General features: G+C 40.1%; 1 protein-coding gene across 1 annotated transcript in view; it reads left to right on the plus strand.

Annotated features, from left to right (window-relative positions):
* LOC123708044 (transcription initiation factor TFIID subunit 1) overlaps positions 1-15756 on the plus strand; it is a 41802-nt gene extending 26046 nt beyond the window's left edge. The window contains exons 27-34 of the mRNA XM_045658503.1: positions 4905-5067; positions 5971-6113; positions 6870-7035; positions 8042-8098; positions 8219-8305; positions 14370-14506; positions 15017-15145; positions 15417-15756. Of these exons, the coding sequence (XP_045514459.1) occupies positions 4905-5067; positions 5971-6113; positions 6870-7035; positions 8042-8098; positions 8219-8305; positions 14370-14506; positions 15017-15145; positions 15417-15491 (957 nt within the window). The 3' untranslated portion in view covers positions 15492-15756. The remainder of the gene's footprint in view (positions 1-4904; positions 5068-5970; positions 6114-6869; positions 7036-8041; positions 8099-8218; positions 8306-14369; positions 14507-15016; positions 15146-15416) is intronic.
* Positions 15757-16317: the final 561 nt, after the last annotated feature.

Below are 16317 nucleotides of genomic sequence, written 5' to 3' on the forward strand. Positions count from 1 at the left end.
GATGAATTTTGGCATGAATAAAGTTTTATTAATATTATTATCATTAAAAAAAGGATACTGACAAAATGTAACTATGGCGTAATGACTTTATTTTAAAAATGCTTTTTATTAGCACTGGAGATAGTATTTTAATTGGAATTGGAAATTCAAATAAACAATAGTGTTGCTCTGAAAATAACGATTTTTATTTTAGTACTTATAGTATACACATAAAACTAATTACATTATCTAAATTTTAAATAAAACTATCCTACCAGAAAATAAAGGAATGTCAAAAAATCTATTATTAAAAATATTACCAGTAAAATAATATTGAATTCAATCCTGATGACTGTCACTTCTGTCAACTTCAAACTTTAATGCCGTAGAATTCTGACAGTTATCATTTTTTGACATGTCAGTGATTACAAACCTTTTTGGCCGGGCACATTTTTCCGTTTCAATACGACTCTGAACATCTGAGTCTATACATAAATTTTATTTGTTAGTGAACGGATATATTTTATTAAGTACGGTGCTCACATTAAAATCATATTGACTGACTGCACTGGTGAAATAACCTGTGACAGAGGTTATTTCACCAGTGCAGTCAGTCAACCCCCTTCCTAGTGGGAGTGCCATGCTGTTGCTTTCGGGCTTCAGCCAAACGGACAGGCACGACCGGGGCAGTACCACTATCTCACAGAAAACCGGCGTGAAGTGATGCAATAGGTTTATCTTATTGTACTCGCGTTTCGTGCGGTGAGTGAGACTCCCGGAGCCCATCAATTCCCCCCCCCCCCCCCCAGAATATGAAGATGCAGTTTAAACAGAGGAGGAGTTTCCGCTGTGGAGAATCCCCCTCTGAGCGTCCATCATCGGAACAATCAGTATTCGGTGGTGGATGCACAGGCTGCCCTTCGTATTTTGGGGTGGGCAAAAACTGCGCAAAAAACTTTAACTTTAGGTTTCGATCTCGGGGCAAACGGAAGAATTTACCGAAGGCATCCCCTTCCACGCTCTCAGTGGACTTTAACAATATTAGGGGGCTCAACTCTAATCTTAACGCGGTTCACTTTCACCTCGAAACTGCGAAACCGGCCTTATTCTTCCTTACCGAGACTCAGATATCCTCCCCGGCTGATACATCCTACCTCTCCTACCCGGGGTACAAATTGGAACATTAATTTGTGCCGCGGGCGGGAGTTTGTGTGTACGTCAGAGAGGATATCTGTTCTCGTCGCCTCGGGTCGCTTGAAGGAAGGGACCTATCTAGCCTCTGGCTGCGCGTAGACTGCGATGACCATCCGCGATTCTACGCATGCCTGTATAGGTCCCATAGCGGAAATACCGAAACTGACCGACTCATTGAGCACATCCAAATGGCTACAGATTCCCTGCTCGAAGGGGTTCCTACCGCTGAAATCGTGATACTTGGCGATTTTAACGCTCACCATGCCGATTGGCTCGGCTCGGAAACCACCGATCACGCGGGAAGATCCTTTCACGACTTTGCTTTAGCTTACGACCTGTCACAAATGGTCCCTGCGATTACGCGAATACCAGATGTGGATGGTCATAAACCCTCTTTGTTGGACCTTCTGCTGACCTCACATCCGGAGACCTATCAAGTCTCTGTTGACCCGCCATTGGGTTCATCGGATCATTGTGTGGTCCGGAGTACTGTGCCTACTACGCGCTCCTCGGCCCCGTTTTTCGGGTTGTCGCCGTATTTGGCACTATCGGTCAGCAGATTGGGATGGGATGCGGTCTTTCTTTGCGTCCTTCCCTTGGGGGCCTATGTGCTTTTCGTCGGAAGCTCCAGATTCCGTCGCTGCCTCTATCGCCGAAGTGGTTCTGCAGGGCATGGAACTCTTTATTCCATTTTCTGCGGCGCCGATCGGTGGCAAGTCACAGCCCTGGTTTAAGCGTTCTTGCAAGGCAGCATCGCGTCGAAAGCGAGAATGCTTTAATGCATGGGCGGAAGCGGCGATATCTCGTGATGCCAATACCAGCGAACATAAAAAAGCATATAACTCAGCCTCCAGGTCCTTCAAACGGGAAATCGCTAAAGCAAAGTCAGAGCACATCGCCAGATTTGGCGAGAGATTGGCCCAACTCCCTTCGGGGACTCGAGCCTTCTGGTCTCTCGCCAAAGCTGTACAAGGGAATTTTTGTCAGCCATCCATTCCACCGCTGCACAGGGAGGATGACTCGCTCGCCCATACTGCGAAGGAGAAGGCCGACCTCTTGGGCTGTCTCTTCGCGTCCAACTCGACTTTGGGTGACCGAGGGGGATCACCACCGACGATTTCGCGGTGTGATTATTCAATGCCGGAAATCACATTCCGGCAACGTGCTGTTCGCAAGGCACTATCTTCCTTAGACATTCATAAGTCGAGCGGTCCGGATGGTATCCCTCCAATTGTGCTGCGTACTTGTGCTCCTGAGTTGGCTCCGGTCCTGACGCGCCTATTCCGGTATCTGTACTCGCTCGGCACTGTCCCGAAGTGCTGGAAGACCGCTTCGAGACATCCGATCCCTAAAAAAGGCGATCGTTCTGTTCCGTCCAACTATCGTCCAATAGCTATAACCTCCTTGTTCTCCAAAATAATGGAATCCATTATTAATGGCCAGCTCTTGAGGTATCTAGAGGGCCACCAGCTGATTAGCGATTATCAGTACGGCTTTCGTCGTGGTCGTTCGGCTGGTGACCTTCTAGTATACCTTACACATAGATGGGCAGAGGCAATTGAGTCCAAGGGGAAGGCGCTAGCGGGTAGTTTGGACATAGCGAAAGCCTTCGATCGGGTGTGGCACAAAGCACTGCTCTCGAAGCTTCCAGCCTACGGGCTTCCCGAGAAATTATGCGACTGGATCTCCAGCTTTCTGGCCGATCGGAGCATCAAGGTCGTCGTCGACGGAGCATGTTCCGACCTTAAACCCGTGAATGCTGGGGTCCCACCAGGCTGTGTTCTATCCCCGACCCTGTTTCTTCTGCATATCAATGACATGTTGCAACTTAGCAACATTCATTGCTATGCGGACGACAGCACTGGGGATACTCTTTACACTGGCCGGGCAGGTATTTCTCGGGCAGTTGTCGATGAGTACCGGAAAAAACTTGTGTCTGAAGTCGAAACTCTACTACGTGGAGTCTCGGACTGGGGTAGACTAAACCTAGTCCAATTTAACCCCAAGAAGACACAAGTTTGCGCGTTTTCCGCGAAAAAAATACCCTTTGTCGCTACTCCTCTTTTCGAAAACACTCTTATTGAAGCCACAGCCAGCATCGGAATACTTGGCATTGACATATCGAACGACGTTCAGTTTCGCGGTAATTTGGAGGGAAAGGCTAAATTAGCCTCCAAAAAGCTTGGTGTGCTCAGCAAGGCGAGACGGTATTTCACTCCGGGCCACCGCTTGCAACTCTATAAAGCGCAAATACGGCCCCACATGGAATACTGTTCTCACCTCTGGGCGGGGGCTCCCCAGTACCAGCTCCTTCCACTTGACCGTATCCAACGAAGAGCGGTTCGAATCGTCGATGACCAATCCCTCTCCGAGCGGCTCGATCCTTTGGCGTTGCGTAGATATGTGGGGTTCTTGGATTAATACCTGCAGCTGAGTTTCAGCATCGGACGTCGAGGCAAAATACAAAATTCCACCCGTATCACCTCGACGTCCGACGTTCCACGACTGAGCGTTTTTCAAGGCAATTTTTGCCGCGCACCACCGCTATGTGGAACCAGCTGCCCACTGAAGTATTTCCGAACCAATTCGACTTAGGGTCCTTCAAGAAAAGAGCGTACAAATTCGTAAAAGGCCGGCAACGCACTCGCGAACCCTCTGGCATTGAGAGTGTCCATGGGCGGCGGTATCACTTAACATCAGGTGAGCCTCCTCACGTTTGCCCCCTATTTTATAAATATATATATATATATATATATTACAGCGAGTTATAATTGCGTCCATTTTAATCACAAACAATGAAAAAAAAGTTTTTATTAAAAACTTAAATCGTGATTCATTAATGATGATCTTGATCATCAATCACCATCGCTGACATAAATAATAAAAGAGTCTGCGTGTCAATCAAATCGTCGAAAGACTTTAAAAAGGTTTACTAAGCCTAGAATTAGTAGGCAGTGATACCAGGCTAAAGAATATTTCCAATTATCTTTAAAGTAATTAAAGTTAATTCTATATATTGTTCGTGATATTGAAATATTTGTTATTTTTGTATTAGCTCGCTTACTTACTATACTTAAAATAGTATTTTATTGCCGTCAAAAGGGTCAAATTTCCTCTTTTTCGATGCAGAACTTTTTTAGTAGCAACACTTATGAAATGCCAGAATTCTACGGAATTAAAAATCTGTATAACTGCTTTTGCCAACCGCGATGGCTGCTACCGCTATCTATTATATAATAAAGAAACACAGTAGGTATTTTACATTCATCTTAAATGGTATTCATTTCAAATCATATTTATTTAGTTTCTTTACAGTGTTTAATTAAGTGGTGAGAACGCAATTACGAATTATTTTGTTTTGATGAGAAACTTGTGTATGTACCATTTTGTTTTTTGTGTGTTTGTATAATTGACGGATTACGTTAAAATTAATAAATTTACGCTTAAAGTTAATTTTTAACTGACTTCAAGAGATTTTCTGTTTCACGTGTAGGTGATTTTGGAATTACATAATATTCGCCTTGGCGATCTATTTAGGTTTTCATGAAGGTGTGCCAAATTTCCTAAGTGTATGTTTATCTACAAATTTATCAGTAACTAAAAGTCATATAAATATTTGATAGGAAACAGATAAAATAAACAGAATAGGTTTAGATATTTTTGAAACAATTAAGGAATTGTTAGAATTTTTTAAATAGTTTTATTTTATATTTTATTTGTGTGGATACTAGGTGGCGTTGTCCTTCATCTTCGAGAACCTCCTGACTACCAAACTAAAGATAATGCCCGAAGCTTGGCCCTTCCTGAAACCCGTCAATAAAAAGCAAGTAAAGGACTATTACAATGTTATCAAGAAACCTATCGACATGGAGAGCATTGGAAAGAAGATACAAGGTATACTGTAATATACAGTTGTTTTTATTTATTAACACTTCGTTACATTACAATATAATAAAAAAATTTAACATAATTTAATCAAAAGGAGGACAACTGGCGGCCTCATCGCTTTCGAGCGATCTCTTCCAGGCAAATACTGTGAAGTGTAAAAAAAATACATAAGATAGCAAGAAGTGCAAAAATACATGTTATACACAGTTATTAAGACAAAACTAAACGGGAACAAAAAGAAAATTAAAAGGATGATACATTAAATATAAAAAGTAAAAAGACACATAAATCACGAAGATTTATATGTTTTTAAACTTTAATCTGAAATATAATTTGCCATATAAACTCCTGTTTACAAAAATCCTTCGAAAATCTTTAAAATAGTAATTCGGTAAATTTTTGGCAGTAAATTAAAGTAAATTTTGAGCACTTGTACTTGTACGTTGTTACGTTTTTTAATGTAATAAGAGGCAAACGGGCAGGTGGCTCACCTGATGTTAAATACCGCCGCCCATGGACACTCACATTGCTAGAAGGCTAGCAAATGCTTTGCCGGGCTTGAAGGTCATCATCATCACAAACTTCTTATTCGGTACACTCTTGACAGAGCGGTCGTGATCGCTTTGTAGTAGTTGTATTAGAAGGGGCAGATGTGATGCGCTTCACGACGTTTCGCCATCGTTCCCTATTAGATCATCCTGTTAAAATCATTGAGTGAACCTCCTACGCTAGATCTGGTCAGTCCAACGCGTAGGTGACCTTCCGCGCGGTCTTCCCATGACAAACTGGCATACCCAAATTTCTTGTTTTAAAAGATAATGATAGAAGAGTCGAACACCCATATAAAGATAAAGTGCTTTTAGATTATTAGCTCTACCTACGAGGCCAATTTTTTAAATTAAATTTCAGCTCATAAATACCACAGCCGTGCGGAATTTCTACGCGACATTCAGTTGTTAGTGGACAACTGTCGCGCGTACAACGGACTGAATTCGCAGTTCACGAGACAGGCGGAAGCCGTGCTGCAGGTCACCCAGGAATCGTTGGATCAGGTATAACTGACGGATGTAATAATAATTTTATTTATTCCCAGAAACAGGTTACACAACAAACACGTATTCCAGGTTCCTGATGTAGTACTATTTTCAGGACTCTGTCCCAGTTGAATATATATTCACAAAAGAGAGTGCGACTTTATATGAATTACAATCTAATCTATACAATAATTATGGCTATTAAGTGATATTATGTGGACTTAATTTTTTACAATATTGAACAGTCTTGATCTATAATATTTTGACACTATGTTCGTGTGTCCGAGATACCGCACTTGTACATATTCACTACACTAAATTTATTAATTCAAAAGATTTAGTTCTATTTAGGCGTCTTTTTCCTGTCGTATCAAGAAGTAAGAGTACCTCAGCTTATTGCATTACATAACTGCAAATAAATGTGTTTAAATAGAAAATTTTGTAATTAGTATTTAACGTTGTGGAGCAATAAATGCTTAAATAACACAGTAATCATGTTGGTGTTGTTTTAACATCAAAGATAACATCAAAACCCAGAAGCCATACATACCTTAAACACTCTTAATTTTTCATATTTTGTTACATTTTATAATTTCAAATAGTTTCCTGTTTGCCTAAATAATCGTTAATCTAAAACTCTTTTACAAAATACAGTTTAGTCGTAAATTTTCTAGTTCGGCTCGGAATGCACCTCGAGAATATAACATTTTCGTGAGAAAAAAAAAATGGAACGTAAACTGATCCTTATTTATAACGCAATAACATTGATTTCAGTTCGACGAGCACGTGAGCCAATTAGAGGCGAATATTGCGCGAGTGCAGCAGAAAATGCTGGAGGAAGTGGACCAGTCTGATACTGAAGAAGAAATGCCAGCCCTTGATGACGTGAAGCGAGGCAGAGGTAGACCTCGTAAGCACAAGCCACAGTCACACGCAGATGGTAAGGTTTTTTTTGGCTTTTAGTTATAAATATGACAGTAATTGAAGGCTTATTTATTAAAGATTTTTAATTAAAATTAGCTTCAGTGTGCGACTCTCATCCTTGAGGTCGTACGTTCGAACCCCGGCTGTTCACTAATGGACTGTCTGTCTGTTCTGAGGAAACCGGCATACCTGAGACCCAAAACGTCTACGGTATGTGGTGGGCACAGAAGCTTGGGGACAAATTATCACGGAAGAGAAATATGAGGCCTCAGAGCTAAAAAGCCATGCTGTAGCGCCATTTTTTATTTTGTTATACGTTACATACGTATTTGTATATATATATATATATATATATCCCTATCTATTAGACCCAATTCGGTCTAACGTCTCATCACCACAGTGCTCCACTAAATACTTAATCAGAACTGTCCTGCGTTTCCTGTAAGCACTGTCAGAAGTGAAAATGGATTTCTTTGCTCCGATTGGTCCAACGACATTACATTTTGTACTTTTTGAAATTTTGAGGCATTACTTAACTAATAACATTACGAATATTGTAATTCTTTTTTTAATTAAAAATATGTTTAATTGTATATACATTAGACTGATTTCCCTTTTTGGTGTCTTGTAGGAAATTAAGTTCGGTACAAAAAAGGTCTCTTTCATTTTTTCGATAAAATGCATAGGAAAAGAGTTACAGAAAGTTACTTTAGACTTTAAAAAACGAACATTATAAAAAGTCTAGAAAATTGCGTTTCGTTTTTTCTATAAATAAAACAACATTCTTTTTTATTACCTGATTAGTAAATTTATTTTATAATTTTCGTCATGCGCCAGCTGAAGTTTCAAGATATCAAGCTCATTTTTAGGTTTTTTGTCTAACAAAGACAATAGATTTTTAGATATAAATATATTAGTAAATACTAAAAAAAATATATTTTGAATTAGTCTAATATACATATAACACTATTCCAAACACAAACGTTTTGTCAAAACTAATTAATATGATATTTTCGTTTCAGATGCGACTCCGCGGAAACGTGGCCGTCCAAGAAAGGATCAAAACAGTTTGGTTGATGGTATGTACTTTTAGGATATTTCATAGAAAAATTGAGATTTGACAGCCCTTGAAAGTATATTTAAGTTTGACGTTCTAAAATACAAGATTTATTAAAAAGTTATACATATAATTATTTCAGATCTTCAGTACTCGGACAGTGGAAGCTCAGGCCTCGAAGAAGTGGAACAGAAGGATGGTACTATGCTGCAACTTTCGCTTAGACAAGGTAATTAAATAACATAAGGTATTAAGGCACAACGGGCAGAGTTAATGCTTACAAGCAAACTTTTCCAGGCCACCCTAGTAAAAAAATTATAATAACTGCAAAAATTGCATAACAAAGTTAGGAAATAACATTACAGATGTCAATGTAGACGTACACAATTTAAAAAATAATAAAAAATCTTGAGATAATTAAGATATGAACTAAATCAAGAAAATATACCTAAAAATGTATTGCTGTTTAGGGGTCACATTAGACCAACACTTAAATATATCAATAAAAAAGCCGGTGGCGCTGTAACCATTGGTCTTTTCCACAGATTTCTTTCTTTTAATACAGTGACAACTCTATGTAACGTTCCTCGATTTAACGACTAACTCCCTAAAGTGTCGAAATCAATTGGCTCTGTCTATCATACAATGATACAGTCTACGTAGCATTACACCTACTGTCAATAACACCAATTGAGTAATAAAGTTAAGTTGCTAAAATTTGTAAAAACTGCGCAGCTGTGTACGTTCTTTTGTCGCTTTATTATCCTAGCCCGCAATAAACTCGACTGTCGGCATCATGCATACGAACTTTCTAAGAAATTCGTTCTTTTTTTTACAAATTGGGATAGCTTTCACGTGTACACTGTTATTGACCAGGGGGTTTAGACAAGATGCCTTAAGAGTAGTGGATGTAGAAAGTCGAAAACAAAATTTGTATGAAACTTTGTCGTACCGTTGACATATCGAACGACGTTCAGTTTTGCGGTCATTTGGAGGGAAAGGCTAAATTAGCCTCCAAAAAGCTTGGTGTGCTCAGCAAGGCGAGACGGTATTTCACTCCGGGCCACCGCTTGCAACTCTATAAAGCGCAAATACGGCCCCACATGGAATACTGTTCTCACCTCTGGGCTTGGGCTCCCCAGTACCAGCTCCTTCCACTTGACCGTATCCAACGAAGAGCGGTTCGAATCGTCGATGACCAATCCCTCTCCGAGCGGCTCGATCCTTTGGCGTTGCGTAGATATGTGGGGTTCTTGGATTAATACCTGCAGCTGAGTTTCAGCATCGGACGTCGAGGCAAAATACAAAATTCCACCCGTATCACCTCGACGTCCGACGTTCCACGACTGAGCGTTTTTCAAGGCAATTTTTGCCGCGCACCACCGCTATGTGGAACCAGCTGCCCATTGAAGTATTTCCGAACCAATTCGACTTAGGGTCCTTCAAGAAAAGAGCGTACAAATTCTTAAAAGGCCGGCAACGCACTCGCGAGCCCTCTGGCATTGAGAGTGTCTATGGGCGGCGGTATCACTTAACATCAGGTGAGCCTCCTGCCCGTTTGCCCCCTATTTTATAAAAAAATTTTTTTTTCATACAAGTTAAGTTTTCGACTTTCTACATACACTACTGGTAAGTCACCTGGACTAAACCCCCAGGAATAAGTAGGAGTCATGGATTTTCTATACACTTATCGTCTGTGAATTTAACGACAAATCTATAACAACAATATAAGTCCTTTCAGTGTCGTTATATAGTGTTTACACTGTAAACACTAAGGCATGACGGTTTCATATTGATGCCTCCACAGAAAAAGTTCTTTTGGCGTCAGTCAGCCGGATAACGTTTGACATCTGAACACAAATAAAATAAATGTCATCGTACATCATCATCATCATACACACATCATTATTGTAACAATTTCAAATTCATTGATCTCGGTTTAAATCACACTACCCGCATGGTCGTTGCTGTGTGCGCACGCGTACAGGTGATCCGCGTGGTCAGTCCTTCAATATGGATATAGTGAAGTGTAATAACTGTAACATAGTTATTTGTGAGCTATTGGCTTTTGTGCAAAACAATGGATGAAGACAGTATACTTCGTCTGTGTTCTACTGCGTTCACGACGGATGAAATCACACAGGCCAAAAAATTACTTTTCGAGTCGGTACAAACTATAACTCGAAAGAGAAGAAAAGGTGAAGGAAAAAGTAAGCGAGATATGGAAGATATTCTATGTGTGATCAAAGAAACAGACCCTGAATTGATACCTATTTTTGTAGCAAGGGACTTACAACGTCTTCCCCCGGTTACATTTGACCATGTAGATGCCACGAGATTGTTAAGGGACATTATTAAACTGCAAGATAATGTGTCGTTTATAAAAGAAAATTATGCTACAAAAGAAATGGTTTTAAATCAAGCATAGGAGATATCTGGAAATAAAAAGAGAGAGGCTGCTACTTTACAAGACAGTTTTGATTGCAATAGTGATCCAATTGGTCTTTCGCATATTTCATCGGAAGAATTTCAAACCGAATAAACGGATATCGTTCATATTTCTTGCATCGACAACACAAAGATTCAACGCCCAGTGGCTCATTCACTGTCACCTGATTCGCTCGCACACAGGGTGGCATGTCATAGCGACCTCTCACTTTCGCGTCCAACTGTGCGGCTGAGCGGCGAAACCGGTTCTGGCGGTAAACGATCTGCGGTGTCGCCTGCGCATGTAACATTGCGGCGACCGACGTGAGTCGGGTTGAGTCAGCCTAGCAACAACTCATATGCCGATGCGGCTGCGCACGCGCCTCGGGCGTCGGAGGTAGCGGGTACTAGTGCGAGTAATGGGAAAATTTGCAAAAATGATGAATGGGTCCTCGTGCAACGAAAGCGTAATAAGAACAGGTTCACTGCGATGAAGGGAAAAGCGGATAGTCATTACAACACATTTAAAGCGGCAAACACGAGAATACCGTTTTATATATATATAATGTTTATATCAATTGCCAGGCGGAAGACATTTCTAATTATATTATGAGCAAGACCGGTGTTGACGTGCAATTAGAGAAAGTAAATATGAAATTTAAAAAAAGACTATGGAGGGTACAAGTTTATGATCCCTAAGAATAAATTATCGATGTTTATGGATGAGAATTTATGGCCTTGTGGGGTATCTTACCGCAGGTTTGTACAGTTTAATAACCATTGGAAAACAAGTGATGAACAGAAATTAATTACTCACAATGGATAAAAACAACCATAAGACACATAAATTTATGAGTTTCAACTGTAAGAGCCTAAAGAGATCTATGGATTGCATACATACGGCTACTGAGTACACAGGTGGATATAATAGCACTCCAAGAAACCTGGTTATTACCAACTGAAGTACCTGATTTGGGGTTGGTAAATAAAGACTTTTCTTATTTTGGGAAATCTGCGATGGACATTAGCAGTGGGTTATTGCATGGCCGTCCTTACGGTGGCGTAGGCCTGTTATGGAAAAATGATTCATTTCAATCGGTGTCTGTGATCCCATGTGTGAGTGAGCGTATTGTCGCGATCAAAGTGTCTGTTGCGGAGCGGTCTATGTTATTTTTTAATGTGTATATGCCTACAAACGAGATTGATAATTTATGTGAATTTGTTGAATGCCTTAGCGAAATATCTGCTATAGTTGAGAATGAAAACATTGAATCTATATACGTGTTAGGAGATTTTAATGCTCATCCTGGCAAATTATTTGGAAATGAAATGTTAAGCTTTTGCGCGGAGCAGAATTGGCTATGTGCGGACATTGAGAGACTAGGTATTGACTCTAAATCATATACTTACACTAGCGATGCGCACGGTACATGTTCGTGGCTCGACCACTGTTTAACTACTATGGCCGCGTGGAGGACAGTAGTAAATGTAAAAATACATTACGATGTCTTCTGGTCAGATCACTTTCCATTGGAGATCGAATGTAATCTTCAAAGTTTTAGACCCATGACCATTCCGCCTAATATTGGCAATGTAAATAAAATTATATGGGGTGTACGCACAAGATATCAAATTGATATGTATTTTAAATATTGTAATGATAGATTGAAATTAATAGTTTTTCCTCTAGAATTAAGCAAATGTTGTGATAATATGTGTACTAATGTGAATCATCAATCTGTGATAAATAATTTATATGAGTATTATTCATGTTTTAACTGAATCTTCTAATAATTGTTATAAAATATTTAGTAATAAGTGTGGAATAACCCATGGGAGTATTCGACCATTGATAGGGTGGAACTGGCACGTCCGCAGTGCTCACCAGGAGGCTAGACAAAAATTTCTTTGCTGGGTTTGGAACGGGAAACTTCGGAAAGGAACTGTTTATAGTGATATGGTGGAATCGAGGAAACTATTCAAAAAAAAAGGTTAAATTTTGTCAAAACCACCAGGAGCAAATAAAAATGAATATTCTTGCTACAAAACATCAGCAAAAAGACTTCCGAGGTTTCTGGAAACACACAAGGAAATTGAGTCCGAAAGCTGGTATCCCGGTGAGCATTGATGGTGAGTGTGAGCCTGTGAGGATTGCTAACCTCTTTAAGAACCATTTCAGGGTACAATCACTTGGACGTTTAAGTGGGGGTGCTGATGCTGGTGTGGTGGACCCGAGTCTAGCCTCTCAAGTACCACCTAGGATAACAGCGAAGGAAATAGCTGAGATAATAAAGAATATAGAGAAGACTGGTCATGACCACCTCAGCATTGAGCACCTTCAACACGCTGGTCCGCATTTGCTTAGATTGCTGGCGCTCTTATATACCTTCTGTATCAGACATTCGTATCTTCCCGGGGCGTTAATGAGAACGGTCGTTGTCCCGATTTTAAAAAACAAAACAGGCGACGTATCGGATTGTAACAACTATCGGCCGATCTCCCTGGCAACCATAACTGCTAAGGTACTCGATGCAGTGCTCGAGCGGCAGGTGAGTAATCATCTTAAATTAAGTGATGCTCAGTTTGGTTTTAGACCAATGTTATCCACCGAGTGTGCAATCCTGTCGCTGAAGCATGTGGTAGGATACTACACGGAGAGGAATACGCCTGTTTATGCAGTGTTTCTTGATCTTTCGAAGGCTTTTGACCTGGTCAGATACGACTTGTTGTGGGGTAAGTTGAGGCAGACGGGCTTACCGGGACCTTACGTGGACCTGTTCTCCCATTGGTACGAGCATCAGACCAATCAGATAAGATGGTCAAACACACTGTCGGAAGAGTACAGGTTGGAATGCGGGGTGAGGCAGGGGGGTTTAACCTCACCCGCACTATTCAACCTGTATATCAATGAGCTGATCGAGGCACTCGGTGGCGCACGTGTCGGCTGCTCGATTGATGGTCACTGCATGAACAGCATCAGTTACGCTGACGACATGGTGCTACTGAGCCCATCGGTCGGTGCCCTTTCGGCGTTTATTGTCCATCTGTGAGAGGTACGCAGAATCTCACGGGCTCCGCTATAATGTTAAAAAAAGTGAACTGCTCGTCTTTAAGGCAGCAAAGAAAAAACCGACTTATGTGCCACCAGTAATGCTCGGAGGTGTTCCACTGAAGAGGGTTACGGAGTTCAAGTACCTTGGCCATATTGTAACTGAGCACCTTAAAGACGATGCAGATATTGAAAGGGAACGGAGAGCGTTGGCTGTCCGCTGCAATATGCTGGCCCGCAGGTTCTATCGTTGTACCGCACAGGTTAAGGTAACCTTGTTCAAGGCGTTTTGCCAGTCCTTTTATACATGTGCCCTGTGGGTTGGATATACGCGGCGGGCATACAATGCTCTCCGGGTGCAATATAATAACGCTTTCAGGATGTTCTTGGGGCTCTCGCGGTACTGTAGCGCGTCGGGTATGTTTGCAGATGCACATGTGGATGACTTTTCATCAATCATCCGCAAACGCCTCACTGATGCGTGGGGTTCGTGCGACTACTAACGATATCCTGATGGTTATAACTAATAAACCTGAATGTGCTGTTTTGAGACACTGGGTTCATATACATGCCTATGTACCTGGTGTCTTGAATCATCGGAGATTTTTTAATTAAATGTTTTAATGTTTTAATAATTTTGCTAATATAGTTATAAGTGTCTCTACTAACAATATATGGATTTATAATGATCTGAAATAAATGATTTTATTATTTATTATTATTATTAAATAGTTTTTATATGAGAAATAATGTTGCCATTCGTAATAATTGCAATTATGTAGAGCATGAATTTGTAAAAAATTATCATAATTTTCAGATGAAGAAGCGGGCAGCAGCGGTATGAGCGGCATGGGCGGAGTTTCGATAAAGCGAGAAGTACCGGATGACGCTCCGCGTTCAGACGAATTGGTTGACGTTGAGAATCACAACCTGCATTACACCTACCCTATCAAGGTTCTTGTTTTTATTTAACAGGGACTAAACGAGGCTCATCTGATGTTAAATGATACCGCCCATGGACACTCAATGCCAGGCTCGAGTGCGTTGCCGATCTTTTAAGAATCAGTACGTCCTTTTCTTAAAGGACCCTATTTTACGCTTAGATTATGTATGGCTTACGAACGTTTATTTTATTAGTATATGTATTTATATTTAATACATTAAAAAATAAACTTTTTCTGTAAGTATCGACTCTGAGTCAAATGTCCATATTCTAAACTGGATCGATGTCAAATATTTCCATCTTCATAGAGAAAAATGGTTTGACAGCGCTTGATTTAATTTTTATTGACGTCTAGCATTCGGGCCTTAAGGTAGGTTTCAAATTGTAATGCTACCCTCATTTCCACTATTTACTTATGAGAACTATGGTTCGAGCGGGAAACACTGATCATTGGTACCTTGCTTCTTTTACTCAAAACTCAAAGTGGAATCAAATTTACCTAATACAACGTAAATATTTAGGAGGAGCCCATAGATCTGGATATGAGTATGGACCCTCCAATGGACAGTATGGGAATGGGAATGCCAGACAGTGCGGGTATGCCTCCAGAACCTCCGCGGTTCAAAGAAGAACCGCCTGAAAACTGGCAGGTTCGTATTTATTTTATAATGACTATCAAATTGTTAGGTTTATTCGTAAATTCAATTTTCTAAATGAGCAATGTCAGATTCATTGGTTTTATAACTGAGGAGGAAATCTATATAGATTTTAAAAAAAAAAACACAGTGGCGCTAAAACCTTGTTAGGTCAGATTTATATCTGTTTCATGATCATTTGTCTACAATTTTTTGGGTATTAAGAAGATCTATAATATAAGAAAATTCTGTAGAAAGATTTTTCAATTGTTAAATCTTGTTTCAGCCGGAGCCTGCAATTCAAGATGACCTTCAAGTGACTGACAGTGAAGAGGAACCAGAAGATGGACTATGGTTCTAGATAGTGTCCTTTCTAAATAAATATGTAAGTGGACTACGGATTCATGTTAAATTAAAAAACTCTCTTGCTGTACACAAAATGTTCGGCCAAACGGATACTTCGCGTACGTATACTTTTGGAACGTATACGTACCACCGTTGTTAACGTGATCAAATAGTCCTAATACATTTTAGAAATTTGTTCTTAGGACCGTTCAAGTATTACGTAAGCCGTTTTACTGCAATTTATCCCCCCCCCCCTCCTATTGTCAGTAAAACTAAGCAAAGCTCTCAAAATAATAGTACATAAACGTATTATTTTTTTATTGGAAATCTCGAAAATGATTTTTTTTTCAAGCATAGACAATGTGTGGGTAATATGTGTAAAAAAGTTAATAATTACTGTTAACCTAATCACCAAATAAGAAAATCCACAACCGAGCTCCCCCCCCCCCCCCCCCCAACCCCAAAGTTCTTACGTAATACTCGAACGGCCCCTTTGTACATTATTAAGATTATATAAATAAAATTTGTATGTAATAGAATTTATAATAAGAGAAATGATTATGAAATGTTTGTTTTATTTCACACCATTGCGCAACTTTTTACTATTTCCAAGTCGATGTGGTTATAGCGGTTTATCTCTGAGATTGGCGTTTACTTTTTATAGAAATGCACTCACTGTTGTATAAATCTCATAAGTTAAAGTGTCACCTCTGAGAATGAATTAGTCTAGCTATACAAAGGGGGAACGCTACAGTATCTTTGGAGCCTTCCCTAAAGGCACTCCTTTAAAAAAATATTTTTTAGTTACTATAATTTGTTATAATAATTAATGTTAGCAATAA

This window comes from Pieris brassicae, chromosome 4, assembly GCF_905147105.1.
Source record: "Pieris brassicae chromosome 4, ilPieBrab1.1, whole genome shotgun sequence".
Taxonomy (NCBI): domain Eukaryota; kingdom Metazoa; phylum Arthropoda; class Insecta; order Lepidoptera; family Pieridae; genus Pieris; species Pieris brassicae.